Raw genomic sequence first — 25,566 nt, 5'->3', positions numbered from 1 at the left:
CGGAGGAGTAACTAGGAATGGGTGACCCCGGGAAGGCCTCTGTTGCACGCCTTATTCGATTTGTTTTCCCCCATCGCCGTTTTTTTAAACCCTTTTCTTCGATTATGGTATAATACACATTCTTTTCCGAACTTTCCTTTAAAATTCTTCATCAAGCCAGGGGGTCATTGTTTAATTAAGTTTTAAATTTCTTTATTTTCCCCTATTAGTGTGATAGGGATGAACAAAATACACATTCTGAAGTCTGTATATACAATGTATTTGCGCTTCTCTACGGGTGCGATCATACAAGCACTAAGGCACCGGATTCACATCAGAAATCCGAAGTGGAAGCGTGCTTGGGCGAGGTAGTACTAGGATGGGTGAACCAACTGGGAAGTCCTCTGTGGGGCCAGCACCCCCCTTTTTCGATTTTTGTCCGCATCCGTTTTTTTTAATAAACCAACTTTTTCTTTTCTTCGATGATGGGTATAATACAACAACATTGGGGGGGGGGGGGGGGGGGGGGGGGGGGGGCTTTCCGAACTTTCCTTTAAATGTCGTCAGCAATCATGTTAATGTTTTAATATCTTTATTTCCCCTATTATTTTGATATGATTAAACAAAATAACACATGCTGAAGTCTGTATAGACAGTTATTTGCGCGTCTCTGACGGGTGCGATCATACCAGCACAATGCACCGGATCCCATCAGAACTCCGAAGTTAAGCGTGGTTGGGAGAGAGTAGTACTAGATGGGTGACCGCCCTGGGAAGTCCTCGTGTTGCAGCACCCCTTTTTCGATTTTTTTTCCCATCCGTTGTGTTTAAACCAACTTTTTCCTTTCGATTATGGTAATAATACAACATTCTTGGTTCTCCGAACTTTCCTTTAAAAAAGTCTTAAGCATCATTTTTTATTTTTTTAATGTTTTAATTTATTTATTTTCCATATTATTTGTATATTTATTAAACACAAAAGATAACACATTCGGAAGTCTGTATATACAATTATTGCGCGTTCTCTGACCGGTGCGATCATACCAGCACTAATGCAACCGGATCCCATCAGAACTCCGAAGTTAAGCGGGCTTGGCAGAGTGAGGACTAGATGGGTGACCCCCGGGGAAGTCCCTCGTGTTAGCACCCCTTTTGCGATTTGTTTCCCATCCTTTTTTTAAAACCAACTTTGCGTCGATTATGGTAGAAGACAACATTCTTTTCGAACGTTTTCCCTTTAAAATGTCTTCTCTCAGTTTTAATTTTTTAATGTTGGTTATTTCGTTAGTTTCACTAATTATTTTTTATATTTATTAAAACAATAAAACACAATTCTGAAGTCGTATATACAAATTTAGTTGCCGCTTTCTCTGACGGGTGCATCATACCAGCACTAATGCAAAACCGGATCCCATCAGAACTCCGAAGTTAAGCGGGCTTGGGCGAGAGTAGTACTAGGATGGGTGACCCCCTGGGAAGCCTCGGGTTGCACCCTGTGGCAGGGGTTGTCCCATCCGGGTTTTTTTAAACCACTTTTCGTCGATTATGGGTATAATACAACATTCTTTTCCGACTTTCCTTTAAATGGTCGTCATCAATCATTTTTTTAATTGCCCAAGCACGCTTAACTTCGGAGTTCTGATGGGATCCGGTGCATTAGTGCTGGTATGATCGCACCCGTCAGAGAAGCGCAAATAAATTGTATATACAGACTTCAGAATGTGTTATTTTGTTTAATAAATATAAAAATAATAGGGAAAATAAAGAAATAAAAATTAAAAATTAAAAAATGATGATGAAGACATTTTAAAGGAAAGTTCGGAAAAGAATGTTGTATTATACCATAATCGAAGAAAGTTGGTTTAAAAAAAACGGATGGGAAAAAATCGAAAAAGGGGTGCAACACGAGGACTTCCCAGGGGGTCACCCATCCTAGTACTACTCTCGCCCAAGCACGCTTAACTTCGGAGTTCTGATGGGATCCGGTGCATTAGTGCTGGTATGATCGCACCCGTCAGAGAAGCGCAAATAAATTGTATATACAGACTTCAGAATGTGTTATTTTGTTTAATAATATAAAAAATAATAGGGAAAATAAAGAAATAAAAATTAAAAATTAAAAAATGATGATGAAGACATTTTAAAGGAAAGTTCGGAAAAGAATGTTGTATTATACCATAATCGAAGAAAAGTTGGTTTAAAAAAAACGGATGGGAAAACAAATCGAAAAAGGGGTGCAACACGAGGACTTCCCAGGGGGTCATCCATCCTAGTACTACTCTCGCCCAAGCACGCTTAACTTCGGAGTCTGATGGGATCCGGTGCATTAGTGCTGGTATGATCGCACCCGTCAGAGAAGCGCAAATAATTGTATATACAGACTTCAGAATGTGTTATTTTGTTTAATAAATATAAAAATAATAGGGAAAAATAAAGAAATAAAAATTAAAAAATTAAAAAATGATGATGAAGACCTTTAAAGGAAAGTTCGGAAAGAATGTTGTATTATACCATAATCGAAGAAAAGTTGGTTTAAAAAAAACGGATGGGAAAAAAATCGAAAAAGGGGTGCAACACGAGGACTTCCCAGGGGTCACCCATCCTAGTACTTACTCTCGCCCAAGCACGCTTAACTTCGGAGTTCTGATGGGATCCGGTGCATTAGTGCTGGTATGATCGCACCCGTCAGAGAAGCGCAAATAAATTATATATACAGACTTCAGAATGTGTTATTTTGTTTAATAAATATAAAAATAATAGGGAAAATAAAGAATAAAAAATTAAAAAATTAAAAAATGATGATGAAGACATTTTAAAGGAAAGTTCGGAAAAGAATGTTGTATTATACCATAATCGAAGAAAGTTGGTTTAAAAAAAACGGATGGGAAAAAATCGAAAAAGGGGTGCAACACGAGGACTTCCCAGGGGTCACCCATCCTAGTACTACTCTCGCCCAAGCACGCTTAACTTCGGAGTTCTGATGGGATCCGGTGCATTAGTGCTGGTATGATCGCACCCGTCAGAGAAGCGCAAATAAATTGTATATACAGACTTCAGAATGTGTTATTTTGTTTAATAAATATAAAAATAATAGGGAAAATAAAAAATTAAAAAATTAAAAAATGATGATGAAGACATTTTAAAGGAAAGTTCGGAAAAGAATGTTGTATTATACCATAATCGAAGAAAAGTTGGTTTAAAAAAAAACGGATGGGAAAAAAATCGAAAAAAGGGTGCAACACGAGGACTTCCCAGGGGGTCACCCATCCTAGTACTACTCTCGCCCAAGCACGCTTAACTTCGGAGTTTCTGATGGGATCCGGTGCATTAGTGCTGGTATGATCGCACCCGTCAGAGAAGCGCAATAAATTGTATATACAGACTTCAGAATGTGTTATTTTGTTTAATAAATATAAAAATAATAGGGAAATAAAGAAATAAAAATTAAAAATTAAAAAATGATGATGAAGACATTTTAAAGGAAAGTTCGGAAAAGAATGTTGTATTATACCATAATCGAAGAAAAGTTGGTTTAAAAAAAAACGGATGGGAAAAAAATCGAAAAAGGGGTGCAACACGAGGACTTCCCAGGGGTCACCCATCCTAGTACTACTCTCGCCCAAGCACGCTTAACTTCGGAGTTCTGATGGGATCCGGTGCATTAGTGCTGGTATGATCGCACCGTCAGAGAAGCGCAAATAAATTGTATATACAGACTTCAGAATGTGTTATTTTGTTTAATAAATATAAAAATAATAGGGAAAATAAAGAAATAAAAAATTAAAAAATTAAAAAATGATGATGAAGACATTTTAAAGGAAAGTTCGGAAAAGAATGTTGTATTATACCATAATCGAAGAAAAGTTGGTTTAAAAAAACGGATGGGAAAAAATCGAAAAAGGGGTGCAACACGAGGACTTCCCAGGGGGTCACCCATCCTAGTACTACTCTCGCCCAAGCACGCTTAACTTCGGAGTTCTGATGGGATCCGGTGCATTAGTGCTGGTATGATCGCACCCGTCAGAGAAGCGCAAATAAATTGTATATACAGACTTCAGAATGTGTTATTTTGTTTAATAATATAAAAATAATAGGGAAATAAAGAAATATAAAATTAAAAATTAAAAAATGATGATGAAGACATTTTAAAGGAAAGTTCGGAAAAGAATGTTGTATTATACCATAATCGAAGAAAAGTTGGTTTAAAAAAAACGGATGGGAAAAAAATCGAAAAAGGGGTGCAACACGAGGACTTCCCAGGGGGTCACCCATCCTAGTACTACTCTCGCCCAAGCACGCTTAACTTCGGAGTTCTGATGGGATCCGGTGCATTAGTGCTGGTATGATCGCACCCGTCAGAGAAGCGCAAATAAATTGTATATACAGACTTCAGAATGTGTTATTTGTTTAATAAATATAAAATAATAGGGAAAATAAAGAAATAAAAAATTAAAAAATTAAAAAATGATGATGAAGACATTTTAAAGGAAAGTTCGGAAAAGAATGTTGTATTATACCATAATCGAAGAAAAGTTGGTTTAAAAAAAAACGGATGGGAAAAAATCGAAAAAGGGGTGCAACACGAGGACTTCCCAGGGGGTCACCCATCCTAGTACTACTCTCGCCCAAGCACGCTTAACTTCGGAGTTCTGATGGGATCCGGTGCATTAGTGCTGGTATGATCGCACCCGTCAGAGAAGCGCAAATAAATTGTATATACAGACTTCAGAATGTGTTATTTTGTTTAATAAATATAAAAATAATAGGGAAAATAAAGAAATAAAAAATTAAAAATTAAAAAATGATGATGAAGACATTTTAAAGGAAAGTTCGGAAAAGAATGTTGTATTATACCATAATCGAAGAAAAGTTGGTTTAAAAAAAACGGATGGGAAAAAAAATCGAAAAAGGGGTGCAACACGAGGACTTCCCAGGGGGTCACCCATCCTAGTACTACTCTCGCCCAAGCACGCTTAACTTCGGAGTTCTGATGGGATCCGGTGCATTAGTGCTGGTATGATCGCACCCGTCAGAGATGCGCAAATAAATTGTATATACAGACTTCAGAATGTGTTATTTTGTTTAATAAATATAAAATAATAGGGAAAATAAAGAAATAAAAAATTAAAAATTAAAAAATGATGATGAAGACATTTTAAAGGAAGTTCGGAAAAGAATGTTGTATTATACCATAATCGAAGAAAAGTTGGTTTAAAAAAAACGGATGGGAAAAAAATCGAAAAAGGGGTGCAACACGAGGACTTCCCAGGGGGTCACCCATCCTAGTACTACTCTCGCCCAAGCACGCTTAACTTCGGAGTTCTGATGGGATCCGGTGCATTAGTGCTGGTATGATCGCACCCGTCAGAGAAGCGCAAATAAATTGTATATACAGACTTCAGAATGTGTTATTTTGTTTAATAAATATAAAAATAATAGGGAAAATAAAGAAATAAAAAATTAAAAAATTAAAAAATGATGATGAAGACATTTTAAAGGAAAGTTCGGAAAAGAATGTTGTATTATACCATAATCGAAGAAAAGTTGGTTTAAAAAAAAACGGATGGGAAAAAAATCGAAAAAGGGGTGCAACACGAGGACTTCCCAGGGGGTCACCCATCCTAGTACTACTCTCGCCCAAGCACGCTTAACTTCGGAGTTCTGATGGGATCCGGTGCATTAGTGCTGGTATGATCGCACCCGTCAGAGAAGCGCAAATAAATTGTATATACAGACTTCAGAATGTGTTATTTTGTTTAATAAATATAAAAATAATAGGGAAAATAAAGAAATAAAAATTAAAAAATTAAAAAATGATGATGAAGACATTTTAAAGGAAAGTTCGGAAAAGAATGTTGTATTATACCATAATCGAAGAAAAGTTGGTTTAAAAAAAACGGATGGGAAAAAAATCGAAAAAGGGGTGCAACACGAGGACTTCCCAGGGGGTCACCCATCCTAGTACTACTCTCGCCCAAGCACGCTTAACTTCGGAGTTCTGATGGGATCCGGTGCATTAGTGCTGGTATGATCGCACCCGTCAGAGAAGCGCAAATAAATTGTATATACAGACTTCAGAATGTGTTATTTTGTTTAATAAATATAAAAATAATAGGGAAAATAAAGAAATAAAAAATTAAAAATTAAAAATGATGATGAAGACATTTTAAAGGAAAGTTCGGAAAAGAATGTTGTATTATACCATAATCGAAGAAAAGTTGGTTTAAAAAAAACGGATGGGAAAAAAATCGAAAAAAGGGTGCAACACGAGGACTTCCCAGGGGGTCACCCATCCTAGTACTACTCTCGCCCAAGCACGCTTAACTTCGGAGTTCTGATGGGATCCGGTGCATTAGTGCTGGTATGATCGCACCCGTCAGAGAAGCGCAAATAAATTGTATATACAGACTTCAGAATGTGTTATTTGTTTAATAAATATAAAAATAATAGGGAAAATAAAGAAATAAAAAATTAAAAAATGATGATGAAGACATTTTAAAGGAAAGTTCGGAAAAGAATGTTGTATTATACCATAATCGAAGAAAAGTTGGTTTAAAAAAAAACGGATGGGAAAAAAATCGAAAAAGGGGTGCAACACGAGGACTTCCCAGGGGGTCACCCATCCTAGTACTACTCTCGCCCAAGCACGCTTAACTTCGGAGTTCTGATGGGATCCGGTGCATTAGTGCTGGTATGATCGCACCCGTCAGAGAAGCGCAAATAAATTGTATATACAGACTTCAGAATGTGTTATTTTGTTTAATAAATATAAAAATAATAGGGAAAATAAAGAAATAAAAATTAAAAAATTAAAAAATGATGATGAAGACATTTTAAAGGAAAGTTCGGAAAAGAATGTTGTATTATACCATAATCGAAGAAAAGTTGGTTTAAAAAAAAAACGGATGGGAAAAAAATCGAAAAAGGGGTGCAACACGAGGACTTCCCAGGGGGTCACCCATCCTGGTACTACTCTCGCCCAAGCACGCTTAACTTCGGAGTTCTGATGAGATCCGGTGCATTAGTGCTGGTATGATCGCACCCGTCAGAGAAGCGCAAATAAATTGTATATACAGACTTCAGAATGTGTTATTTTGTTTAATAATATAAAAATAATAGGGAAAATAAAGAAATAAAAATTAAAAAATTAAAAAATGATGATGAAGACATTTTAAAGGAAAGTTCGGAAAAGAATGTTGTATTATACCATAATCGAAGAAAAGTTGGTTTAAAAAAAACGGATGGGAAAAAATCGAAAAAGGGGTGCAACACGAGGACTTCCCAGGGGGTCACCCATCCTAGTACTACTCTCGCCCAAGCACGCTTAACTTCGGAGTTCTGATGGGATCCGGTGCATTAGTGCTGGTATGATCGCACCCGTCAGAGAAGCGCAAATAAATTGTATATACAGACTTCAGAATGTGTTATTTTGTTTAATAAATATAAAAATAATAGGGAAAATAAAGAAATAAAAAATTAAAAATTAAAAAATGATGATGAAGACATTTTAAAGGAAAGTTCGGAAAAGAATGTTGTATTATACCATAATCGAAGAAAAGTTGGTTTAAAAAAAAACGGATGGGAAAAAAATCGAAAAAGGGGTGCAACACGAGGACTTCCCAGGGGGTCACCCATCCTAGTACTACTCTCGCCCAAGCACGCTTAACTTCGGAGTTCTGATGAGATCCGGTGCATTAGTGCTGGTATGATCGCACCCGTCAGAGAAGCGCAAATAAATTGTATATACAGACTTCAGAATGTGTTATTTTGTTTAATAAATATAAAAATAATAGGGAAAATAAAGAAATAAAAAATTAAAAAATTAAAAAATGATGATGAAGACATTTTAAAGGAAAGTTCGGAAAAGAATGTTGTATTATACCATAATCGAAGAAAAGTTGGTTTAAAAAAAACGGATGGGAAAAAAATCGAAAAAGGGGTGCAACACGAGGACTTCCCAGGGGGTCACCCATCCTAGTACTACTCTCGCCCAAGCACGCTTAACTTCAGAGTTCTGATGGGATCCGGTGCATTAGTGCTGGTATGATCGCACCCGTCAGAGAAGCGCAAATAAATTGTATATACAGACTTCAGAATGTGTTATTTGTTTAATAAATATAAAAATAATAGGGAAAATAAAGAAATTAAAAATTAAAAAATTAAAAAATGATGATGAAGACATTTTAAAGGAAAGTTCGGAAAAGAATGTTGTATTATACCATAATCGAAGAAAAGTTGGTTTAAAAAAAACGGATGGGAAAAAAATCGAAAAAGGGGTGCAACACGAGGACTTCCCAGGGGGTCACCCATCCTAGTACTACTCTCGCCCAAGCACGCTTAACTTCGGAGTTCTGATGGGATCCGGTGCATTAGTGCTGGTATGATCGCACCCGTCAGAGAAGCGCAAATAAATTGTATATACAGACTTCAGAATGTGTTATTTTGTTTAATAAATATAAAATAATAGGGAAATAAAGAAATAAAAAATTAAAAAATTAAAAAATGATGATGAAGACATTTTAAAGGAAAGTTCGGAAAAGAATGTTGTATTATACCATAATCGAAGAAAAGTTGGTTTAAAAAAAAACGGATGGGAAAAAAATCGAAAAAGGGGTGCAACACGAGGACTTCCCAGGGGGTCACCCATCCTAGTACTACTCTCGCCCAAGCACGCTTGACTTCGGAGTTCTGATGGGATCCGGTGCATTAGTGCTGGCATGATCGCACCCGTCAGAGAAGCGCAAATAAATTGTATATACAGACTTCAGAATGTGTTATTTTGTTTAATAAATATAAAAATAATAGGGAAAATAAAGAAATAAAAAATTAAAAAATTAAAAAATGATGATGAAGACATTTTAAAGGAAAGTTCGGAAAAGAATGTTGTATTATACCATAATCGAAGAAAAGTTGGTTTAAAAAAACGGATGGGAAAAAAATCGAAAAAGGGGTGCAACACGAGGACTTCCCAGGGGGTCACCCATCCTAGTACTACTCTCGCCCAAGCACGCTTAACTTCGGAGTTCTGATGGGATCCGGTGCATTAGTGTAACAGCCCGATTTTTCGGACTATTATCATTCTATCAAATAATAGAAATTCCACATTTAATCCATAAATAATATAAAGAAAGTCACATAATATCATAAATCAATCTCTCAAAAATCTCAATTCTGAAACATAAACTAATATCCTTCATGGAGACGCAGCTCCTAAAATAACTGAAAATAAAATATGATCACTATTATTAGACTCTAGCCCACTCCAATCAAATCCAACTCCAAAGCCTTGCCAATAACATTAACCTGAAATTTGTAAGTCGTGAGCTACACAGCCCAGTAAGAAAACAAATTCGACTAACAGACCAAAAACTATCAAGACTTGCCATTGTTCACAATTTCATAACCAACAATCATAAACCAATATTTCATAAAGTAAATTCCACAGTTCGCTAGGCCACTAATACCCGGTGGCACGGTATCATTGGTTCATAGGTGTCAATAATGCGCCCCTTACTAAGGTATCATAAATTGTGCCAAGCACGCCCTAGTAAGGTATCATAATCTAGTTCCGGAACTATACGCAATTACTAACAGGTTCATAATTCATAGCTAGCTGGGAATTCCTTATATCTAAAATATTTTATCAATCCCAAACTTTCACAACAAAGCAGTATAAAGCATTTGAAACAATTCTGAAAGTGCGAAAAGTAATCTTACCTTAGCAAAACAATCACTTCTAACTCGCAGCACTGAGCCCTACACAGATTTTTAATCATAAAATAAAGGATTATCAGTCTACTAGACAATAAGAATACAATCTTTTTAACCCTATGATTTCTAACAGTACACCAGTAAGGTTTAGGACTAACATATATTAAATATAATATAACCTTGCCCAACTGGCCAACACTGATACACTGACCAAACCTGATATCCAAGGAACAGGAGTAAAAACATTATTTAATAAATAATTAAGAACTAAACAAAATCTCTTTTTTTTTTTTTGTTTCCAGAAAACATCTTTTATAAAAATATTTTAATGTACACAAAATCAATTATATGAAAAAAAGTAGCTAAAATAATTTATTTGTTTCCAAATCAAAATATATAGTAATTAATAACATGGTAAATAAATATTAAAAACACTTGCCAAACACAAATATCATTGGTAACACATTTTTAACACATCCACACATATTACCGATGCATAAAATACACATATATATAATTCGTAAAATCATGGAAAATATAATAAATTAAATATAAGAAAATATATATTTGAAGAAAACCTTTTTCATGTTGCAGAACACTTATTTTCAAAAATATAAGTAACCTTCATATGAGATACAGTATACATTAAGAATATAACCAAATAGAGAATAATCTTCATTTACATAACAATATCAGTACACAATCAGAATAACAGAGAGAATAACAGGAGGGTTTGAAAACGTACTGTACATAACCTATTTTTTATCTATCAGTATCACTACACAATCAGAGATATCAGTATAACTACACAATCAGAGAGAATGACAGGAGGGTTTCAAAACATACTGTACGTAACCTATTTTTTATATCACAGCTTCATCAGTATAGAAATATAAAGAAAATAACAGTAGGGTTAAAAGAAAGCGTACCTTTTGTGGTTAAAACCTTCACAAGGCTACGGTATATATAAGCTATAACCTATTTGTTACGTAAAAGATATCTTAATTAACAGTACTAATCATAATAAGGATAAACCTTACGTATTAAAATAGGACACGGATGTTTACTCTTTTTAAAACTAAAACCACATAATATTTATAAAACCTTATAAACCAAACATTAATAAAATCTTATTAACAACATACTTTTAAATCCTACACAATAAAATACTAATAATATATTTCATAATAAAATAAAATCTTGCAATTTAAAATATTAGTAAAGTTTTCACAATAAAATATTTGCATCATAAAATACTAATAAAATATTGCACAATAAATACTTTTTCAAAAATTTATACAATACATATATATATACATAACAATTAAATATAAAAAAATTTACGAATATTACATTCTACCCTCCTTAAAAAAAATTTGGTCCCCAAATTTACACCTAAAGACATACATGTAATGTACTCTTAAAATAAAATAAAAATAGGGAAAATCTTACCTTAATTTTCTTTCGGTTCGTGTTGGTATACTCGCCCATAATTTGGACCAAGTAAAGCCGCTAAGGTTGCTTTGTTCCCATTGTCTTTGTCTCTGGTTGGGTCACGTTTTGGACATTCAGCAACTCTATGTCCCATCTCACCGCAACTGAAACATGCTCCTGTGTTCCATCGGCAGTCCTTATCCAAGTGATTACGACCACACCTTGAACATTGAAGCTTTCCCCCTTGATTCCCTTTGTTTGCATTTCCACCCGTTCCTCGATTGTTAAACTTCTTCGACGATCCAGTACCATTAAATCCTCCTGAAGGCTCGCTTCGCTTCTTAGTTTCTTCATCTTTCTTCTTTAATGCCTCGACCATGCCCCTTTCAACCACTAATGCCTTGTTAAGTACTTGCTCATACGTGGTTAACTCAAAATTTGCAACAGCATGCCTAATATTTTCTCTAAGTCCTTCCTCCAATCTTCTAGCCCGACTGATCTCGTCAGCAACTAAGGTAGGAGCATATTTGGAGAGCCTCGCAAACTCTGCTTCATACTCTACTACCGTCCTATCTCCCTGCTCAAGCCTAATGAAATCCCTCTCTTTTTGCACACGAATAGTTCTTGGAAAGTATTTATCTGTCAATGCCGTCTTGAATCTATCCCATGTCATCGGATCAGCATTTTCCTCATTCCTCCTTTGCTCCATCAGCCACCAATCATATGCACTGCCCTGTAATTGATACACAGCTAAAGTAACCTTTTGCCCATCATTACTTCCCATCAATTCAAATGCCTTTTCCATCTCTTGGATCCATTTTTCCACAATAGCAGGGTCAGTTGCACCATCAAATGTTGGGGGGTTCAAACGCTTGAATTCTGACACAATACTTCGTTGAGCTGGTTGTTGATTCCCAACGAGTGTTGCCAAGGTTTGCGCGAGCTGGTTCAACATATTTCCACCCTCATTATTATTGTTATTGTTATTGTTTCCACCGCTTCCGTTGTTTCTGTTGTTGCGATTGTTAGCACCTCCACGTCGAGCACTCATGATTCCTTCAAACAAGAATAAACTATCTATAATATGGATCATAATTATCAAGAAGGTAGATATATTCATAATCCAATAAATGAAATTCATAAAAATGTTGAAACAATAATACTAAATTTATTAATCTAGGCTCGAAATAGGCCACAAAATGTGTCTTCAAACAATACCAAATAAAAACTAGACCTACGCGACTTGATATTTAAGAGAAACAATCCATAAACCAAACTATCTAAATAATAAACTAAATTTCTTCTAAAATCTCAGTCACCCTTGCTCTAGTCGTCGCGATTGCTCTTCGATGCCCTTGTAGAAAATCCGTGGTGATCCTCTTGATCCATGCGGGACATCGCGATAATGGCCATCGACAAATAAAGTTTATTGAACGTTCGGAGGCTCTAGTATCCCTTCTTACTATTTCCAGCACTCTAGCAGCCTTATCTTTTTGATGTCGGCAGTCCTTAAGATGGTTTATGTAAGCTGTGTAAAGATCAGTATATTTCATTTCTAAATTAAATTCTGCTCCCTCAGCTTCTTCTTCTCTAAGTTTGAGTTTCAATTTTAGCAATGCATTCTCTCCCTTTAACTTTGCTATCTCATCATCCCTACATGGCTGACACACAACCTCGGAAAAGGAAGATTCCTTAACCGAGTCCTCACTATCATAATCGGGTTGAGGAGCATCCTCATCTATCTCGAGTGAAATTACAGATTCAATGTCCTCCTCGGGGTCTTCCTCAAAATCGTCCTCAAACTCTTCATCCAGACCCCAAACATTGTCATTATCTGCCATCTACACAAATTTTAAAAACGATATATTAAAATTTTGTTTCTAAAGATAATTCTTTATCCCTAACGACATAACTTAATCCTAGCAGATAGTCTACAGGAAGCTAACCTAGGCTCTGAATACCAACTGTAACAGCCCGATTTTTCGGACTATTATCATTCTATCAAATAATAGAAATTCCACATTTAATCCATAAATAATATAAAGAAAGTCACATAATATCATAAATCAATCTCTCAAAAATCTCAATTCTGAAACATAAACTAATATCCTTCATGGAGACGCAGCTCCTAAAATAACTGAAAATAAAATATGATCACTATTATTAGACTCTAGCCCACTCCAATCAAATCCAACTCCAAAGCCTTGCCAATAACATTAACCTGAAATTTGTAAGTCGTGAGCTACACAGCCCAGTAAGAAAACAAATTCGACTAACAGACCAAAAACTATCAAGACTTGCCATTGTTCACAATTTCATAACCAACAATCATAAACCAATATTTCATAAAGTAAATTCCACAGTTCGCTAGGCCACTAATACCCGGTGGCACGGTATCATTGGTTCATAGGTGTCAATAATGCGCCCCTTACTAAGGTATCATAAATTGTGCCAAGCACGCCCTAGTAAGGTATCATAATCTAGTTCCGGAACTATACGCAATTACTAACAGGTTCATAATTCATAGCTAGCTGGGAATTCCTTATATCTAAAATATTTTATCAATCCCAAACTTTCACAACAAAGCAGTATAAAGCATTTGAAACAATTCTGAAAGTGCGAAAAGTAATCTTACCTTAGCAAAACAATCACTTCTAACTCGCAGCACTGAGCCCTACACAGATTTTTAATCATAAAATAAAGGATTATCAGTCTACTAGACAATAAGAATACAATCTTTTTAACCCTATGATTTCTAACAGTACACCAGTAAGGTTTAGGACTAACATATATTAAATATAATATAACCTTGCCCAACTGGCCAACACTGATACACTGACCAAACCTGATATCCAAGGAACAGGAGTAAAAACATTATTTAATAAATAATTAAGAACTAAACAAAATCTCTTTTTTTTTTTTTGTTTCCAGAAAACATCTTTTATAAAAATATTTTAATGTACACAAAATCAATTATATGAAAAAAAGTAGCTAAAATAATTTATTTGTTTCCAAATCAAAATATATAGTAATTAATAACATGGTAAATAAATATTAAAAACACTTGCCAAACACAAATATCATTGGTAACACATTTTTAACACATCCACACATATTACCGATGCATAAAATACACATATATATAATTCGTAAAATCATGGAAAATATAATAAATTAAATATAAGAAAATATATATTTGAAGAAAACCTTTTTCATGTTGCAGAACACTTATTTTCAAAAATATAAGTAACCTTCATATGAGATACAGTATACATTAAGAATATAACCAAATAGAGAATAATCTTCATTTACATAACAATATCAGTACACAATCAGAATAACAGAGAGAATAACAGGAGGGTTTGAAAACGTACTGTACATAACCTATTTTTTATCTATCAGTATCACTACACAATCAGAGATATCAGTATAACTACACAATCAGAGAGAATGACAGGAGGGTTTCAAAACATACTGTACGTAACCTATTTTTTATATCACAGCTTCATCAGTATAGAAATATAAAGAAAATAACAGTAGGGTTAAAAGAAAGCGTACCTTTTGTGGTTAAAACCTTCACAAGGCTACGGTATATATAAGCTATAACCTATTTGTTACGTAAAAGATATCTTAATTAACAGTACTAATCATAATAAGGATAAACCTTACGTATTAAAAATAGGACACGGATGTTTACTCTTTTTAAAACTAAAACCACATAATATTTATAAAACCTTATAAACCAAACATTAATAAAATCTTATTAACAACATACTTTTAAATCCTACACAATAAAATACTAATAATATATTTCATAATAAAATAAAATCTTGCAATTTAAAATATTAGTAAAAGTTTTCACAATAAAATATTTGCATCATAAAATACTAATAAAATATTGCACAATAAATACTTTTTCAAAAATTTATACAATACATATATATATATACATAACAATTAAATATAAAAAAATTTACGAATATTACAATTAGTGCTGGTATGATCGCACCCGTCAGAGAAGCGCAAATAAATTGTATATACAGACTTCAGAATGTGTTATTTTGTTTAATAAATATAAAAATAATAGGGAAAATAAAGAAATAAAAAATTAAAAAATGATGATGAAGACATTTTAAAGGAAAGTTCGGAAAAGAATGTTGTATTATACCATAATCGAAGAAAAGTTGGTTTAAAAAAAAACGGATGGGAAAAAAATCGAAAAAAGGGTGCAACACGAGGACTTCCCAGGGGGTCACCCATCCTAGTACTACTCTCGCCCAAGCACGCTTAACTTCGGAGTTCTGATGGGATCCGGTGCATTAGTGCTGGTATGATCGCACCCGTCAGAGAAGCGCAAATAAATTGTATATACAGACTTCAGAATGAGTTATTTTGTTTAATAAATATAAAAATAATAGGGAAAATAAAGAAATAAAAAATTAAAAAATGATGATGAAGACATTTTAAAGGAAAGTTCGGAAAAGAATGTTGTATTATACCATAATCGAAGAAAAGTTGGTTTAAAAAAAACGGATGGGAAAAAAATCGAAAAAGGGGTGCAACACGAGGACTTCCCAGGGGGTCACCCATTCTAGTACTACTCTCGCCCAAGCACGCTTAACTTCGGAGTTCTGATGGGATCCGGTGCATTAGTGCTGGTATGATCGCACCCGTCAGAGAAGCGCAAATAAATTGTATATACAGACTTCAGAATGTGTTATTTTGTTTAATAAATATAAAAATAATAGGGAAAATAAAGAAATAAAAAATTAAAAAATTAAAAAATGATGATGAAGACATTTTAAAGGAAAGTTCGGAAAAGAATGTTGTATTATACCATAATCGAAAAAAAGTTGGTTTAAAAAAAACGGATGGGAAAAAAATCGAAAAAGGGGTGCAACACGAGGACTTCCCAGGGGGTCACCCATCCTAGTACTACTCTCGCCCAAGCACGCTTAACTTCGGAGTTCTGATGGGATCCGGTGCATTAGTGCTGGTATGATCGCACCCGTCAGAGAAGCGCAAATAAATTGTATATACAGACTTCAGAATGTGTTATTTTGTTTAATAAATATAAAAATAATAAGGAAAATAAAGAAATAAAAAATTAAAAAATTAAAAAATGATGATGAAGACATTTTAAAGGAAAGTTCGGAAAAGAATGTTGTATTATACCATAATCGAAGAAAAGTTGGTTTAAAAAAAACGGATGGGAAAAAAATCGAAAAAAGGGTGCAACACGAGGACTTCCCAGGGGGTCACCCATCCTAGTACTACTCTCGCCCAAGCACGCTTAACTTCGGAGTTCTGATGGGATCCGGTGCATTAGTGCTGGTATGATCGCACCCGTCAGAGAAGCGCAAATAAATTGTATATACAGACTTCAGAATGTGTTATTTTGTTTAATAAATATAAAAATAATAGGGAAAATAAAGAAATAAAAAATTAAAAATTAAAAAATGATGATGAAGACATTTTAAAGGAAAGTTCGGAAAAGAATGTTGTATTATACCATAATCGAAAAAAAGTTGGTTTAAAAAAAACGGATGGGAAAAAAATCGAAAAAGGGGTGCAACACGAGGACTTCCCAGGGGGTCACCCATCCTAGTACTACTCTCGCCCAAGCACGCTTAACTTCGGAGTTCTAATGGGATCCGGTGCATTACTGCTGGTATGATCGCACCCGTCAGAGAAGCGCAAATAAATTGTATATACAGACTTCAGAATGTGTTATTTTGTTTAATAAATATAAAAATAATAGGGAAAATAAAGAAATAAAAAATTAAAAAATTAAAAAATGATGATGAAGACATTTTAAAGGAAAGTTCGGAAAAGAATGTTGTATTATACCATAATCGAAGAAAAGTTGGTTTAAAAAAAACGGATGGGAAAAAAATCGAAAAAGGGGTGCAACACGAGGACTTCCCAGGGGGTCACCCATCCTAGTACTACTCTCGCCCAAGCACGCTTAACTTCGGAGTTCTGATGGGATCCGGTGCATTAGTGCTGGTATGATCGCACCCGTCAGAGAAGCGCAAATAAATTGTATATACAGACTTCAGAATGTGTTATTTTGTTTAATAAATATAAAAATAATAGGGAAAATAAAGAAATAAAAATTAAAAAATGATGATGAAGACATTTTAAAGGAAAGTTCGGAAAAGAATGTTGTATTATACCATAATCGAAGAAAAGTTGGTTTAAAAAAAAACGGATGGGAAAAAAATCGAAAAAAGGGTGCAACACGAGGACTTCCCAGGGGGTCACCCATCCTAGTACTACTCTCGCCCAAGCACGCTTAACTTCGGAGTTCTGATGGGATCCGGTGCATTAGTGCTGGTATGATCGCACCCGTCAGAGAAGCGCAAATAAATTGTATATACAGACTTCAGAATGAGTTATTTTGTTTAATAAATATAAAAATAATAGGGAAAATAAAGAAATAAAAAATTAAAAAATGATGATGAAGACATTTTAAAGGAAAGTTCGGAAAAGAATGTTGTATTATACCATAATCGAAGAAAAGTTGGTTTAAAAAAAACGGATGGGAAAAAAATCGAAAAAGGGGTGCAACACGAGGACTTCCCAGGGGGTCACCCATCCTAGTACTACTCTCGCCCAAGCACGCTTAACTTCGGAGTTCTGATGGGATCCGGTGCATTAGTGCTGGTATGATCGCACCCGTCAGAGAAGCGCAAATAAATTGTATATACAGACTTCAGAATGTGTTATTTTGTTTAATAAATATAAAAATAATAGGGAAAATAAAGAAATAAAAAATTAAAAAATTAAAAAATGATGATGAAGACATTTTAAAGGAAAGTTCGGAAAAGAATGTTGTATTATACCATAATCGAAAAAAAGTTGGTTTAAAAAAAACGGATGGGAAAAAAATCGAAAAAGGGGTGCAACACGAGGACTTCCCAGGGGGTCACCCATCCTAGTACTACTCTCGCCCAAGCACGCTTAACTTCGGAGTTCTGATGGGATCCGGTGCATTAGTGCTGGTATGATCGCACCCGTCAGAGAAGCGCAAATAAATTGTATATACAGACTTCAGAATGTGTTATTTTGTTTAATAAATATAAAAATAATAAGGAAAATAAAGAAATAAAAAATTAAAAAATTAAAAAATGATGATGAAGACATTTTAAAGGAAAGTTCGGAAAAGAATGTTGTATTATACCATAATCGAAGAAAAGTTGGTTTAAAAAAAACGGATGGGAAAAAAATCGAAAAAGGGGTGCAACACGAGGACTTCCCAGGGGGTCACCCATCCTAGTACTACTCTCGCCCAAGCACGCTTAACTTCGGAGTTCTGATGGGATCCGGTGCATTAGTGCTGGTATGATCGCACCCGTCAGAGAAGCGCAAATAAATTGTATATACAGACTTCAGAATGTGTTATTTTGTTTAATAAATATAAAAATAATAGGGAAAATAAAGAAATAAAAATTAAAAATTAAAAAATGATGATGAAGACATTTTAAAGGAAAGTTCGGAAAAGAATGTTGTATTATACCATAATCGAAGAAAAGTTGGTTTAAAAAAAAACGGATGGGAAAAAAATCGAAAAAGGGGTGCAACACGAGGACTTCCCAGGGGGTCACCCATCCTAGTACTACTCTCGCCCAAGCACGCTTAACTTCGGAGTTCTGATGGGATCCGGTGCATTAGTGCTGGCATGATCGCACCCGTCAGAGAAGCGCAAATAAATTGTATATACAGACTTCAGAATGTGTTATTTTGTTTAATAAATATAAAAATAATAGGGAAAATAAAGAAATAAAAAATTAAAAAATTAAAAAATGATGATGAAGACATTTTAAAGGAAAGTTCGGAAAAAATGTTGTATTATACCATAATCGAAGAAAAGTTGGTTTAAAAAAAACGGATGGGAAAAAAATCGAAAAAGGGGTGCAACACGAGGACTTCCCAGGGGGTCACCCATCCTAGTACTACTCTCGCCCAAGCACGCTTAACTTCGGAGTTCTGATGGGATCCGGTGCATTAGTGCTGGTATGATCGCACCCGTCAGAGAAGCGCAAATAAATTGTATATACAGACTTCAGAATGTGTTATTTTGTTTAATAAATATAAAAATAATAGGGAAAATAAAGAAATAAAAAATTAAAAAATGATGATGAAGACATTTTAAAGGAAAGTTCGGAAAAGAATGTTGTATTATACCATAATCGAAGAAAAGTTGGTTTAAAAAAAAACGGATGGGAAAAAAATCGAAAAAGGGGTGCAACACGAGGACTTCCCAGGGGGTCACCCATCCTAGTACTACTCTCGCCCAAGCACGCTTAACTTCGGAGTTCTGATGGGATCCGGTGCATTAGTGCTGGTATGATCGCACCCGTCAGAGAAGCGCAAATAAATTGTATATACAGACTTCAGAATGTGTTATTTTGTTTAATAAATATAAAAATAATAGGGAAAATAAAGAAATAAAAAATTAAAAAATTAAAAAATGATGATGAAGACATTTTAATGGAAAGTTCGGAAAAGAATGTTGTATTATACCATAATCGAAGAAAAGTTGGTTTAAAAAAAAACGGATGGGAAAAAAATCGAAAAAGGGGTGCAACACGAGGACTTCCCAGGGGGTCACCCATCCTAGTACTACTCTCGCCCAAGCACGCTTAACTTCGGAGTTCTGATGGGATCCGGTGCATTAGTGCTGGTATGATCGCACCCGTCAGAGAAGCGCAAATAAATTGTATATACAGACTTCAGAATGTGTTATTTTGTTTAATAATATAAAAATAATAGGGAAAATAAAGAAATAAAAAATTAAAAAATTAAAAAATGATGATGAAGACATTTTAAAGGAAAGTTCGGAAAAGAATGTTGTATTATACCATAATCGAAGAAAAGTTGGTTTAAAAAAAAACGGATGGGAAAAAAATCGAAAAAGGGTGCAACACGAGGACTTCCCAGGGGGTCACCCATCCTAGTACTACTCTCGCCCAAGCACGCTTAACTTCGGAGTTCTGATGGGATCCGGTGCATTAGTGCTGGTATGATCGCACCCGTCAGAGAAGCGCAAATAAATTGTATATACAGACTTCAGAATGTGTTATTTTGTTTAATAAATATAAAAATAATAGGGAAAATAAAGAAATAAAAAATTAAAAATTAAAAAATGATGATGAAGACATTTTAAAGGAAAGTTCGGAAAAGAATGTTGTATTATACCATAATCGAAGAAAAGTTGGTTTAAAAAAAAACGGATGGGAAAAAAATCGAAAAAGGGGTGCAACACGAGGACTTCCCAGGGGGTCACCCATCCTAGTACTACTCTCGCCCAAGCACGCTTAACTTCGGAGTTCTGATGGGATCCGGTGCATTAGTGCTGGCATGATCGCACCCGTCAGAGAAGCGCAAATAAATTGTATATACAGACTTCAGAATGTGTTATTTTGTTTAATAAATATAAAATAATAGGGAAAATAAAGAAATAAAAAATTAAAAAATTAAAAAATGATGATGAAGACATTTTAAAGGAAAGTTCGGAAAAAATGTTGTATTATACCATAATCGAAGAAAAGTTGGTTTAAAAAAAACGGATGGGAAAAAAATCGAAAAAGGGGTGCAACACGAGGACTTCCCAGGGGGTCACCCATCCTAGTACTACTCTCGCCCAAGCACGCTTAACTTCGGAGTTCTGATGGGATCCGGTGCATTAGTGCTGGTATGATCGCACCCGTCAGAGAAGCGCAAATAAATTGTATATACAGACTTCAGAATGTGTTATTTTGTTTAATAAATATAAAAATAATAGGGAAAATAAAGAAATAAAAAATTAAAAAATGATGATGAAGACATTTTAAAGGAAAGTTCGGAAAAGAATGTTGTATTATACCATAATCGAAGAAAAGTTGGTTTAAAAAAAACGGATGGGAAAAAAATCGAAAAAGGGGTGCAACACGAGGACTTCCCAGGGGGTCACCCATCCTAGTACTACTCTCGCCCAAGCACGCTTAACTTCGGAGTTCTGATGGGATCCGGTGCATTAGTGCTGGTATGATCGCACCCGTCAGAGAAGCGCAAATAAATTGTATATACAGACTTCAGAATGTGTTATTTTGTTTAATAAATATAAAAATAATAGGGAAAATAAAGAAATAAAAAATTAAAAAATTAAAAAATGATGATGAAGACATTTTAATGGAAAGTTCGGAAAAGAATGTTGTATTATACCATAATCGAAGAAAAGTTGGTTTAAAAAAAAACGGATGGGAAAAAAAATCGAAAAAGGGTGCAACACGAGGACTTCCCAGGGGGTCACCCATCCTAGTACTACTCTCGCCCAAGCACGCTTAACTTCGGAGTTCTGATGGGATCCGGTGCATTAGTGCTGGTATGATCGCACCCGTCAGAGAAGCGCAAATAAATTGTATATACAGACTTCAGAATGTGTTATTTTGTTTAATAAATATAAAAATAATAGGGAAAATAAAGAAATAAAAAATTAAAAATTAAAAATGATGATGAAGACATTTTAAAGGAAAGTTCGGAAAAGAATGTTGTATTATACCATAATCGAAGAAAAGTTGGTTTAAAAAAAACGGATGGGAAAAAAATCGAAAAAAGGGTGCAACACGAGGACTTCCCAGGGGGTCACCCATCCTAGTACTACTCTCGCCCAAGCACGCTTAACTTCGGAGTTCTGATGGGATCCGGTGCATTAGTGCTGGTATGATCGCACCCGTCAGAGAAGCGCAAATAAATTGTATATACAGACTTCAGAATGTGTTATTTTGTTTAATAAATATAAAAATAATAGGGAAAATAAAGAAATAAAAAATTAAAAAATTAAAAAATGATGATGAAGACATTTTAAAGGAAAGTTCGGAAAAGAATGTTGTATTATACCATAATCGAAGAAAAGTTGGTTTAAAAAAAACGGATGGGAAAAAATCGAAAAAGGGGTGCAACACGAGGACTTCCCAGGGGGTCACCCATCCTAGTACTACTCTCGCCCAAGCACGCTTAACTTCGGAGTTCTGATGGGATCCGGTGCATTAGTGCTGGTATGATCGCACCCGTCAGAGAAGCGCAAATAAATTGTATATACAGACTTCAGAATGTGTTATTTTGTTTAATAAATATAAAAATAATAGGGAAAATAAAGAAATAAAAAATTAAAAAATTAAAAAATGATGATGAAGACATTTTAAAGGAAAGTTCGGAAAAGAATGTTGTATTATACCATAATCGAAGAAAAGTTGGTTTAAAAAAAACGGATGGGAAAAAAATCGAAAAAAGGGTGCAACACGAGGACTTCCCAGGGGGTCACCCATCCTAGTACTACTCTCGCCCAAGCACGCTTAACTTCGGAGTTCTGATGGGATCCGGTGCATTAGTGCTGGTATGATCGCACCCGTCAGAGAAGCGCAAATAAATTGTATATACAGACTTCAGAATGTGTTATTTTGTTTAATAAATATAAAAATAATAGGGAAAATAAAGAAATAAAAAATTAAAAATTAAAAAATGATGATGAAGACATTTTAAAGGAAAGTTCGGAAAAGAATGTTGTATTATACCATAATCGAAGAAAAGTTGGTTTAAAAAAAACGGATGGGAAAAAAATCGAAAAAGGGGTGCAACACGAGGACTTCCCAGGGGGTCACCCATCCTAGTACTACTCTCGCCCAAGCACGCTTAACTTCGGAGTTCTGATGGGATCCGGTGCATTAGTGCTGGTATGATCGCACCTGTCAGAGAAGCGCAAATAAATTGTATATACAGACTTCAGAATGTGTTATTTTGTTTAATAAATATAAAAATAATAGGGAAAATAAAGAAATAAAAAATTAAAAAATTAAAAAATGATGATGAAGACATTTTAAAGGAAAGTTCGGAAAAGAATGTTGTATTATACCATAATCGAAGAAAAGTTGGTTTAAAAAAAACGGATGGGAAAAAAATCGAAAAAGGGGTGCAACACGAGGACTTCCCAGGGGGTCACCCATCCTAGTACTACTCTCGCCCAAGCACGCTTAACTTCGGAGTTCTGATGGGATCCGGTGCATTAGTGCTGGTATGATCGCACCCGTCAGAGAAGCGCAAATAAATTGTATATACAGACTTCAGAATGTGTTATTTTGTTTAATAAATATAAAAATAATAGGGAAAATAAAAAATTAAAAAATTAAAAAATGATGATGAAGACATTTTAAAGGAAAGTTCGGAAAAGAATGTTGTATTATACCATAATCGAAGAAAAGTTGGTTTAAAAAAAAACGGATGGGAAAAAAATCGAAAAAAGGGTGCAACACGAGGACTTCCCAGGGGGTCACCCATCCTAGTACTACTCTCGCCCAAGCACGCTTAACTTCGGAGTTCTGATGGGATCCGGTGCATTAGTGCTGGTATGATCGCACCCGTCAGAGAAGCGCAAATAAATTGTATATACAGACTTCAGAATGTGTTATTTTGTTTAATAAATATAAAAATAATAGGGAAATAAAGAAATAAAAAATTAAAAAATTAAAAAATGATGATGAAGACATTTTAAAGGAAAGTTCGGAAAAGAATGTTGTATTATACCATAATCGAAGAAAAGTTGGTTTAAAAAAAACGGATGGGAAAAAAAATCGAAAAAGGGGTGCAACACGAGGACTTCCCAGGGGGTCACCCATCCTAGTACTACTCTCGCCCAAGCACGCTTAACTTCGGAGTTCTGATGGGATCCGGTGCATTAGTGCTGGTATGATCGCACCCGTCAGAGAAGCGCAAATAAATTGTATATACAGACTTCAGAATGTGTTATTTTGTTTAATAAATATAAAAATAATAGGGAAAATAAAGAAATAAAAAATTAAAAAATTAAAAAATGATGATGAAGACATTTTAAAGGATAGTTCGGAAAAGAATGTTGTATTATACCATAATCGAAGAAAAGTTGGTTTAAAAAAAAAACGGATGGGAAAAAAATCGAAAAAGGGTGCAACACGAGGACTTCCCAGGGGGTCACCCATCCTAGTACTACTCTCGCCCAAGCACGCTTAACTTCGGAGTTCTGATGGGATCCGGTGCATTAGTGCTGGTATGATCGCACCCGTCAGAGAAGCGCAAATAAATTGTATATACAGACTTCAGAATGTGTTATTTTGTTTAATAAATATAAAAATAATAGGGAAAATAAAGAAATAAAAAATTAAAAAATTAAAAAATGATGATGAAGACATTTTAAAGGAAAGTTCGGAAAAGAATGTTGTATTATACCATAATCGAAGAAAAGTTGGTTTAAAAAAAACGGATGGGAAAAAAATCGAAAAAGGGGTGCAACACGAGGACTTCCCAGGGGGTCACCCATCCTAGTACTACTCTCGCCCAAGCACGCTTAACTTCGGAGTTCTGATGGGATCCGGTGCATTAGTGCTGGTATGATCGCACCCTGTCAGAGAAGCGCAAATAAATTGTATATACAGACTTCAGAATGTGTTATTTTGTTTAATAAATATAAAAATAATAGGGAAAATAAAGAAATAAAAAATTAAAAAATTAAAAAATGATGATGAAGACATTTTAAAGGAAAGTTCGGAAAAGAATGTTGTATTATACCATAATCGAAGAAAAGTTGGTTTAAAAAAAACGGATGGGAAAAAAATCGAAAAAGGGGTGCAACACGAGGACTTCCCAGGGGGTCACCCATCCTAGTACTCTCTCGCCCAAGCACGCTTAACTTCGGAGTTCTGATGGGATCGGGTGCATTAGTGCTGGTATGATCGCACCCGTCAGAGAAGCGCAAATAAATTGTATATACAGACTCAGAATGTGTTATTTTGTTTAATAAATATAAAAATAATAGGGAAAATAAAGAAATAAAAAATTAAAAAATTAAAAAAGATGATGAAGACATTTTAAAGGAAAGTTCGGAAAAGAATGTTGTATTATACCATAATCGAAGAAAAGTTGGTTTAAAAAAAAACGGATGGGAAAAAAATCGAAAAAGGGGTGCAACACGAGGACTTCCCAGGGGGTCACCCATCCTAGTACCTACTCCGCCCAAGCACGCTTAACTTCGGAGTTCTGATGGGATCCGGTGCATTAGTGCTGGTGATCGCACCCGTCAGAGAAGCGCAAATAAATTGTATACAGACTTCAGAATGTGTTATTTTTTTAATAATATAAAAAATAATAGGGAAAATAAAGAAATAAAAAATTAAAAAATTAAAAAATGATGATGAAGACATTTTAAAGGAAGTTCGGAAAAGAATGTTGTATTATACCAATCGAAGAAAAGTTGGTTTAAAAAAAAACGGATGGGAAAAAAATCGAAAAAGGGGTGCAACACGAGGACTTCCCGGGGGTCACCCATCCAGTATACTCTCTCGCCCAAGCACGCTTAACTTCGGAGTTCTGATGGGATCCGGTGCATTAGTGCTGGTATGATCGCAACCCGTCAGAGAAGCGCAATAAATTG

At 34.8% G+C, this 25,566-nt stretch overlaps 1 protein-coding gene, 2 long non-coding RNA genes, 53 other non-coding genes and 2 pseudogenes across 56 annotated transcripts; 2 read left to right on the top strand and 56 right to left on the bottom strand.

Moving 5' to 3' along the window:
- The first annotated feature begins 654 nt into the window (after positions 1-654).
- LOC135149006 (5S ribosomal RNA) lies at positions 655-772 on the top strand (annotated as a pseudogene).
- A 581-nt stretch (positions 773-1,353) lies between these two features.
- On the top strand, positions 1,354-1,473 carry LOC135148997 (5S ribosomal RNA). Its single transcript, XR_010287073.1, has one exon. It is a non-coding gene; the product is annotated as a 5S ribosomal RNA (ribosomal RNA).
- Positions 1,474-1,872: 399 nt separating this feature from the next.
- Positions 1,873-1,991, bottom strand: LOC135148826 (5S ribosomal RNA). Its single transcript, XR_010286903.1, has one exon. It is a non-coding gene; the product is annotated as a 5S ribosomal RNA (ribosomal RNA).
- A 218-nt stretch (positions 1,992-2,209) lies between these two features.
- Positions 2,210-2,327, bottom strand: LOC135148961 (5S ribosomal RNA). Its single transcript, XR_010287037.1, has one exon. It is a non-coding gene; the product is annotated as a 5S ribosomal RNA (ribosomal RNA).
- Positions 2,328-2,543: 216 nt separating this feature from the next.
- On the bottom strand, positions 2,544-2,662 carry LOC135148944 (5S ribosomal RNA). The gene has a single exon (XR_010287020.1). It is a non-coding gene; the product is annotated as a 5S ribosomal RNA (ribosomal RNA).
- Positions 2,663-2,878: 216 nt separating this feature from the next.
- On the bottom strand, positions 2,879-2,996 carry LOC135148894 (5S ribosomal RNA). The gene has a single exon (XR_010286971.1). It is a non-coding gene; the product is annotated as a 5S ribosomal RNA (ribosomal RNA).
- Positions 2,997-3,208: 212 nt separating this feature from the next.
- Positions 3,209-3,328, bottom strand: LOC135148907 (5S ribosomal RNA). The gene has a single exon (XR_010286984.1). It is a non-coding gene; the product is annotated as a 5S ribosomal RNA (ribosomal RNA).
- A 216-nt stretch (positions 3,329-3,544) lies between these two features.
- LOC135148942 (5S ribosomal RNA) lies at positions 3,545-3,662 on the bottom strand. The gene has a single exon (XR_010287018.1). It is a non-coding gene; the product is annotated as a 5S ribosomal RNA (ribosomal RNA).
- Positions 3,663-3,878: 216 nt separating this feature from the next.
- LOC135148825 (5S ribosomal RNA) lies at positions 3,879-3,997 on the bottom strand. The gene has a single exon (XR_010286902.1). It is a non-coding gene; the product is annotated as a 5S ribosomal RNA (ribosomal RNA).
- Positions 3,998-4,213: 216 nt separating this feature from the next.
- On the bottom strand, positions 4,214-4,332 carry LOC135148824 (5S ribosomal RNA). Its single transcript, XR_010286901.1, has one exon. It is a non-coding gene; the product is annotated as a 5S ribosomal RNA (ribosomal RNA).
- Positions 4,333-4,549: 217 nt separating this feature from the next.
- On the bottom strand, positions 4,550-4,668 carry LOC135148823 (5S ribosomal RNA). The gene has a single exon (XR_010286900.1). It is a non-coding gene; the product is annotated as a 5S ribosomal RNA (ribosomal RNA).
- A 219-nt stretch (positions 4,669-4,887) lies between these two features.
- Positions 4,888-5,006, bottom strand: LOC135148821 (5S ribosomal RNA). The gene has a single exon (XR_010286898.1). It is a non-coding gene; the product is annotated as a 5S ribosomal RNA (ribosomal RNA).
- A 216-nt stretch (positions 5,007-5,222) lies between these two features.
- On the bottom strand, positions 5,223-5,341 carry LOC135148820 (5S ribosomal RNA). The gene has a single exon (XR_010286897.1). It is a non-coding gene; the product is annotated as a 5S ribosomal RNA (ribosomal RNA).
- Positions 5,342-5,561: 220 nt separating this feature from the next.
- On the bottom strand, positions 5,562-5,680 carry LOC135148819 (5S ribosomal RNA). Its single transcript, XR_010286896.1, has one exon. It is a non-coding gene; the product is annotated as a 5S ribosomal RNA (ribosomal RNA).
- Positions 5,681-5,898: 218 nt separating this feature from the next.
- LOC135148818 (5S ribosomal RNA) lies at positions 5,899-6,017 on the bottom strand. The gene has a single exon (XR_010286895.1). It is a non-coding gene; the product is annotated as a 5S ribosomal RNA (ribosomal RNA).
- A 217-nt stretch (positions 6,018-6,234) lies between these two features.
- On the bottom strand, positions 6,235-6,353 carry LOC135148844 (5S ribosomal RNA). Its single transcript, XR_010286921.1, has one exon. It is a non-coding gene; the product is annotated as a 5S ribosomal RNA (ribosomal RNA).
- Positions 6,354-6,564: 211 nt separating this feature from the next.
- LOC135148817 (5S ribosomal RNA) lies at positions 6,565-6,683 on the bottom strand. The gene has a single exon (XR_010286894.1). It is a non-coding gene; the product is annotated as a 5S ribosomal RNA (ribosomal RNA).
- A 220-nt stretch (positions 6,684-6,903) lies between these two features.
- Positions 6,904-7,022, bottom strand: LOC135148864 (5S ribosomal RNA). The gene has a single exon (XR_010286941.1). It is a non-coding gene; the product is annotated as a 5S ribosomal RNA (ribosomal RNA).
- A 216-nt stretch (positions 7,023-7,238) lies between these two features.
- LOC135148816 (5S ribosomal RNA) lies at positions 7,239-7,357 on the bottom strand. Its single transcript, XR_010286893.1, has one exon. It is a non-coding gene; the product is annotated as a 5S ribosomal RNA (ribosomal RNA).
- A 219-nt stretch (positions 7,358-7,576) lies between these two features.
- On the bottom strand, positions 7,577-7,695 carry LOC135148854 (5S ribosomal RNA). The gene has a single exon (XR_010286931.1). It is a non-coding gene; the product is annotated as a 5S ribosomal RNA (ribosomal RNA).
- A 219-nt stretch (positions 7,696-7,914) lies between these two features.
- LOC135148869 (5S ribosomal RNA) lies at positions 7,915-8,033 on the bottom strand. Its single transcript, XR_010286946.1, has one exon. It is a non-coding gene; the product is annotated as a 5S ribosomal RNA (ribosomal RNA).
- A 218-nt stretch (positions 8,034-8,251) lies between these two features.
- On the bottom strand, positions 8,252-8,370 carry LOC135148815 (5S ribosomal RNA). Its single transcript, XR_010286892.1, has one exon. It is a non-coding gene; the product is annotated as a 5S ribosomal RNA (ribosomal RNA).
- A 218-nt stretch (positions 8,371-8,588) lies between these two features.
- LOC135148891 (5S ribosomal RNA) lies at positions 8,589-8,707 on the bottom strand. The gene has a single exon (XR_010286968.1). It is a non-coding gene; the product is annotated as a 5S ribosomal RNA (ribosomal RNA).
- Positions 8,708-8,925: 218 nt separating this feature from the next.
- LOC135149008 (5S ribosomal RNA) lies at positions 8,926-9,038 on the bottom strand (annotated as a pseudogene).
- A 62-nt stretch (positions 9,039-9,100) lies between these two features.
- Positions 9,101-10,584, bottom strand: LOC135148216 (uncharacterized). Its single transcript, XR_010286133.1, has 2 exons — positions 9,696-10,584; positions 9,101-9,281 (listed from the first exon to the last, which is right to left on the bottom strand). It is a non-coding gene; the product is annotated as an uncharacterized LOC135148216 (long non-coding RNA).
- A 558-nt stretch (positions 10,585-11,142) lies between these two features.
- LOC135148470 (uncharacterized) lies at positions 11,143-12,174 on the bottom strand. Its single transcript, XM_064083703.1, has one exon. The coding sequence runs from the start codon at positions 12,172-12,174 to the stop codon at positions 11,143-11,145; it is 1,032 nt and encodes a 343-aa protein (XP_063939773.1).
- Positions 12,175-13,163: 989 nt separating this feature from the next.
- On the bottom strand, positions 13,164-14,647 carry LOC135148215 (uncharacterized). The gene is made up of 2 exons (XR_010286132.1): positions 13,759-14,647; positions 13,164-13,344 (listed from the first exon to the last, which is right to left on the bottom strand). It is a non-coding gene; the product is annotated as an uncharacterized LOC135148215 (long non-coding RNA).
- A 699-nt stretch (positions 14,648-15,346) lies between these two features.
- Positions 15,347-15,465, bottom strand: LOC135148843 (5S ribosomal RNA). The gene has a single exon (XR_010286920.1). It is a non-coding gene; the product is annotated as a 5S ribosomal RNA (ribosomal RNA).
- A 211-nt stretch (positions 15,466-15,676) lies between these two features.
- On the bottom strand, positions 15,677-15,795 carry LOC135148849 (5S ribosomal RNA). Its single transcript, XR_010286926.1, has one exon. It is a non-coding gene; the product is annotated as a 5S ribosomal RNA (ribosomal RNA).
- A 219-nt stretch (positions 15,796-16,014) lies between these two features.
- LOC135148814 (5S ribosomal RNA) lies at positions 16,015-16,133 on the bottom strand. The gene has a single exon (XR_010286891.1). It is a non-coding gene; the product is annotated as a 5S ribosomal RNA (ribosomal RNA).
- Positions 16,134-16,352: 219 nt separating this feature from the next.
- LOC135148842 (5S ribosomal RNA) lies at positions 16,353-16,471 on the bottom strand. Its single transcript, XR_010286919.1, has one exon. It is a non-coding gene; the product is annotated as a 5S ribosomal RNA (ribosomal RNA).
- Positions 16,472-16,689: 218 nt separating this feature from the next.
- On the bottom strand, positions 16,690-16,808 carry LOC135148903 (5S ribosomal RNA). Its single transcript, XR_010286980.1, has one exon. It is a non-coding gene; the product is annotated as a 5S ribosomal RNA (ribosomal RNA).
- A 219-nt stretch (positions 16,809-17,027) lies between these two features.
- Positions 17,028-17,146, bottom strand: LOC135148813 (5S ribosomal RNA). The gene has a single exon (XR_010286890.1). It is a non-coding gene; the product is annotated as a 5S ribosomal RNA (ribosomal RNA).
- A 211-nt stretch (positions 17,147-17,357) lies between these two features.
- LOC135148841 (5S ribosomal RNA) lies at positions 17,358-17,476 on the bottom strand. Its single transcript, XR_010286918.1, has one exon. It is a non-coding gene; the product is annotated as a 5S ribosomal RNA (ribosomal RNA).
- A 211-nt stretch (positions 17,477-17,687) lies between these two features.
- On the bottom strand, positions 17,688-17,806 carry LOC135148812 (5S ribosomal RNA). Its single transcript, XR_010286889.1, has one exon. It is a non-coding gene; the product is annotated as a 5S ribosomal RNA (ribosomal RNA).
- Positions 17,807-18,025: 219 nt separating this feature from the next.
- On the bottom strand, positions 18,026-18,144 carry LOC135148810 (5S ribosomal RNA). The gene has a single exon (XR_010286887.1). It is a non-coding gene; the product is annotated as a 5S ribosomal RNA (ribosomal RNA).
- A 219-nt stretch (positions 18,145-18,363) lies between these two features.
- LOC135148809 (5S ribosomal RNA) lies at positions 18,364-18,482 on the bottom strand. The gene has a single exon (XR_010286886.1). It is a non-coding gene; the product is annotated as a 5S ribosomal RNA (ribosomal RNA).
- A 218-nt stretch (positions 18,483-18,700) lies between these two features.
- Positions 18,701-18,819, bottom strand: LOC135148863 (5S ribosomal RNA). Its single transcript, XR_010286940.1, has one exon. It is a non-coding gene; the product is annotated as a 5S ribosomal RNA (ribosomal RNA).
- A 218-nt stretch (positions 18,820-19,037) lies between these two features.
- On the bottom strand, positions 19,038-19,156 carry LOC135148808 (5S ribosomal RNA). Its single transcript, XR_010286885.1, has one exon. It is a non-coding gene; the product is annotated as a 5S ribosomal RNA (ribosomal RNA).
- Positions 19,157-19,368: 212 nt separating this feature from the next.
- LOC135148807 (5S ribosomal RNA) lies at positions 19,369-19,487 on the bottom strand. The gene has a single exon (XR_010286884.1). It is a non-coding gene; the product is annotated as a 5S ribosomal RNA (ribosomal RNA).
- A 220-nt stretch (positions 19,488-19,707) lies between these two features.
- Positions 19,708-19,826, bottom strand: LOC135148806 (5S ribosomal RNA). Its single transcript, XR_010286883.1, has one exon. It is a non-coding gene; the product is annotated as a 5S ribosomal RNA (ribosomal RNA).
- A 218-nt stretch (positions 19,827-20,044) lies between these two features.
- Positions 20,045-20,163, bottom strand: LOC135148840 (5S ribosomal RNA). The gene has a single exon (XR_010286917.1). It is a non-coding gene; the product is annotated as a 5S ribosomal RNA (ribosomal RNA).
- Positions 20,164-20,382: 219 nt separating this feature from the next.
- Positions 20,383-20,501, bottom strand: LOC135148862 (5S ribosomal RNA). The gene has a single exon (XR_010286939.1). It is a non-coding gene; the product is annotated as a 5S ribosomal RNA (ribosomal RNA).
- A 217-nt stretch (positions 20,502-20,718) lies between these two features.
- On the bottom strand, positions 20,719-20,837 carry LOC135148805 (5S ribosomal RNA). The gene has a single exon (XR_010286882.1). It is a non-coding gene; the product is annotated as a 5S ribosomal RNA (ribosomal RNA).
- Positions 20,838-21,048: 211 nt separating this feature from the next.
- LOC135148804 (5S ribosomal RNA) lies at positions 21,049-21,167 on the bottom strand. The gene has a single exon (XR_010286881.1). It is a non-coding gene; the product is annotated as a 5S ribosomal RNA (ribosomal RNA).
- Positions 21,168-21,387: 220 nt separating this feature from the next.
- Positions 21,388-21,506, bottom strand: LOC135148839 (5S ribosomal RNA). The gene has a single exon (XR_010286916.1). It is a non-coding gene; the product is annotated as a 5S ribosomal RNA (ribosomal RNA).
- A 217-nt stretch (positions 21,507-21,723) lies between these two features.
- On the bottom strand, positions 21,724-21,842 carry LOC135148838 (5S ribosomal RNA). Its single transcript, XR_010286915.1, has one exon. It is a non-coding gene; the product is annotated as a 5S ribosomal RNA (ribosomal RNA).
- Positions 21,843-22,060: 218 nt separating this feature from the next.
- LOC135148803 (5S ribosomal RNA) lies at positions 22,061-22,179 on the bottom strand. Its single transcript, XR_010286880.1, has one exon. It is a non-coding gene; the product is annotated as a 5S ribosomal RNA (ribosomal RNA).
- A 219-nt stretch (positions 22,180-22,398) lies between these two features.
- Positions 22,399-22,517, bottom strand: LOC135148837 (5S ribosomal RNA). The gene has a single exon (XR_010286914.1). It is a non-coding gene; the product is annotated as a 5S ribosomal RNA (ribosomal RNA).
- A 218-nt stretch (positions 22,518-22,735) lies between these two features.
- Positions 22,736-22,854, bottom strand: LOC135148871 (5S ribosomal RNA). The gene has a single exon (XR_010286948.1). It is a non-coding gene; the product is annotated as a 5S ribosomal RNA (ribosomal RNA).
- Positions 22,855-23,073: 219 nt separating this feature from the next.
- On the bottom strand, positions 23,074-23,192 carry LOC135148802 (5S ribosomal RNA). Its single transcript, XR_010286879.1, has one exon. It is a non-coding gene; the product is annotated as a 5S ribosomal RNA (ribosomal RNA).
- A 212-nt stretch (positions 23,193-23,404) lies between these two features.
- Positions 23,405-23,523, bottom strand: LOC135148836 (5S ribosomal RNA). Its single transcript, XR_010286913.1, has one exon. It is a non-coding gene; the product is annotated as a 5S ribosomal RNA (ribosomal RNA).
- A 219-nt stretch (positions 23,524-23,742) lies between these two features.
- On the bottom strand, positions 23,743-23,861 carry LOC135148801 (5S ribosomal RNA). Its single transcript, XR_010286878.1, has one exon. It is a non-coding gene; the product is annotated as a 5S ribosomal RNA (ribosomal RNA).
- A 220-nt stretch (positions 23,862-24,081) lies between these two features.
- LOC135148835 (5S ribosomal RNA) lies at positions 24,082-24,200 on the bottom strand. Its single transcript, XR_010286912.1, has one exon. It is a non-coding gene; the product is annotated as a 5S ribosomal RNA (ribosomal RNA).
- A 219-nt stretch (positions 24,201-24,419) lies between these two features.
- LOC135148799 (5S ribosomal RNA) lies at positions 24,420-24,538 on the bottom strand. The gene has a single exon (XR_010286876.1). It is a non-coding gene; the product is annotated as a 5S ribosomal RNA (ribosomal RNA).
- A 220-nt stretch (positions 24,539-24,758) lies between these two features.
- Positions 24,759-24,876, bottom strand: LOC135148956 (5S ribosomal RNA). Its single transcript, XR_010287032.1, has one exon. It is a non-coding gene; the product is annotated as a 5S ribosomal RNA (ribosomal RNA).
- A 218-nt stretch (positions 24,877-25,094) lies between these two features.
- Positions 25,095-25,211, bottom strand: LOC135148984 (5S ribosomal RNA). Its single transcript, XR_010287060.1, has one exon. It is a non-coding gene; the product is annotated as a 5S ribosomal RNA (ribosomal RNA).
- A 214-nt stretch (positions 25,212-25,425) lies between these two features.
- On the bottom strand, positions 25,426-25,543 carry LOC135148995 (5S ribosomal RNA). Its single transcript, XR_010287071.1, has one exon. It is a non-coding gene; the product is annotated as a 5S ribosomal RNA (ribosomal RNA).
- Between the last annotated feature and the right edge of the window lie 23 nt (positions 25,544-25,566).

The sequence above is a fragment of the Daucus carota genome, chromosome 8, assembly GCF_001625215.2.
Source record: "Daucus carota subsp. sativus chromosome 8, DH1 v3.0, whole genome shotgun sequence".
NCBI classification, from domain to species: Eukaryota; Viridiplantae; Streptophyta; class Magnoliopsida; order Apiales; family Apiaceae; genus Daucus; species Daucus carota.
This window is presented reverse-complemented; position numbering and strand designations above follow the sequence as displayed.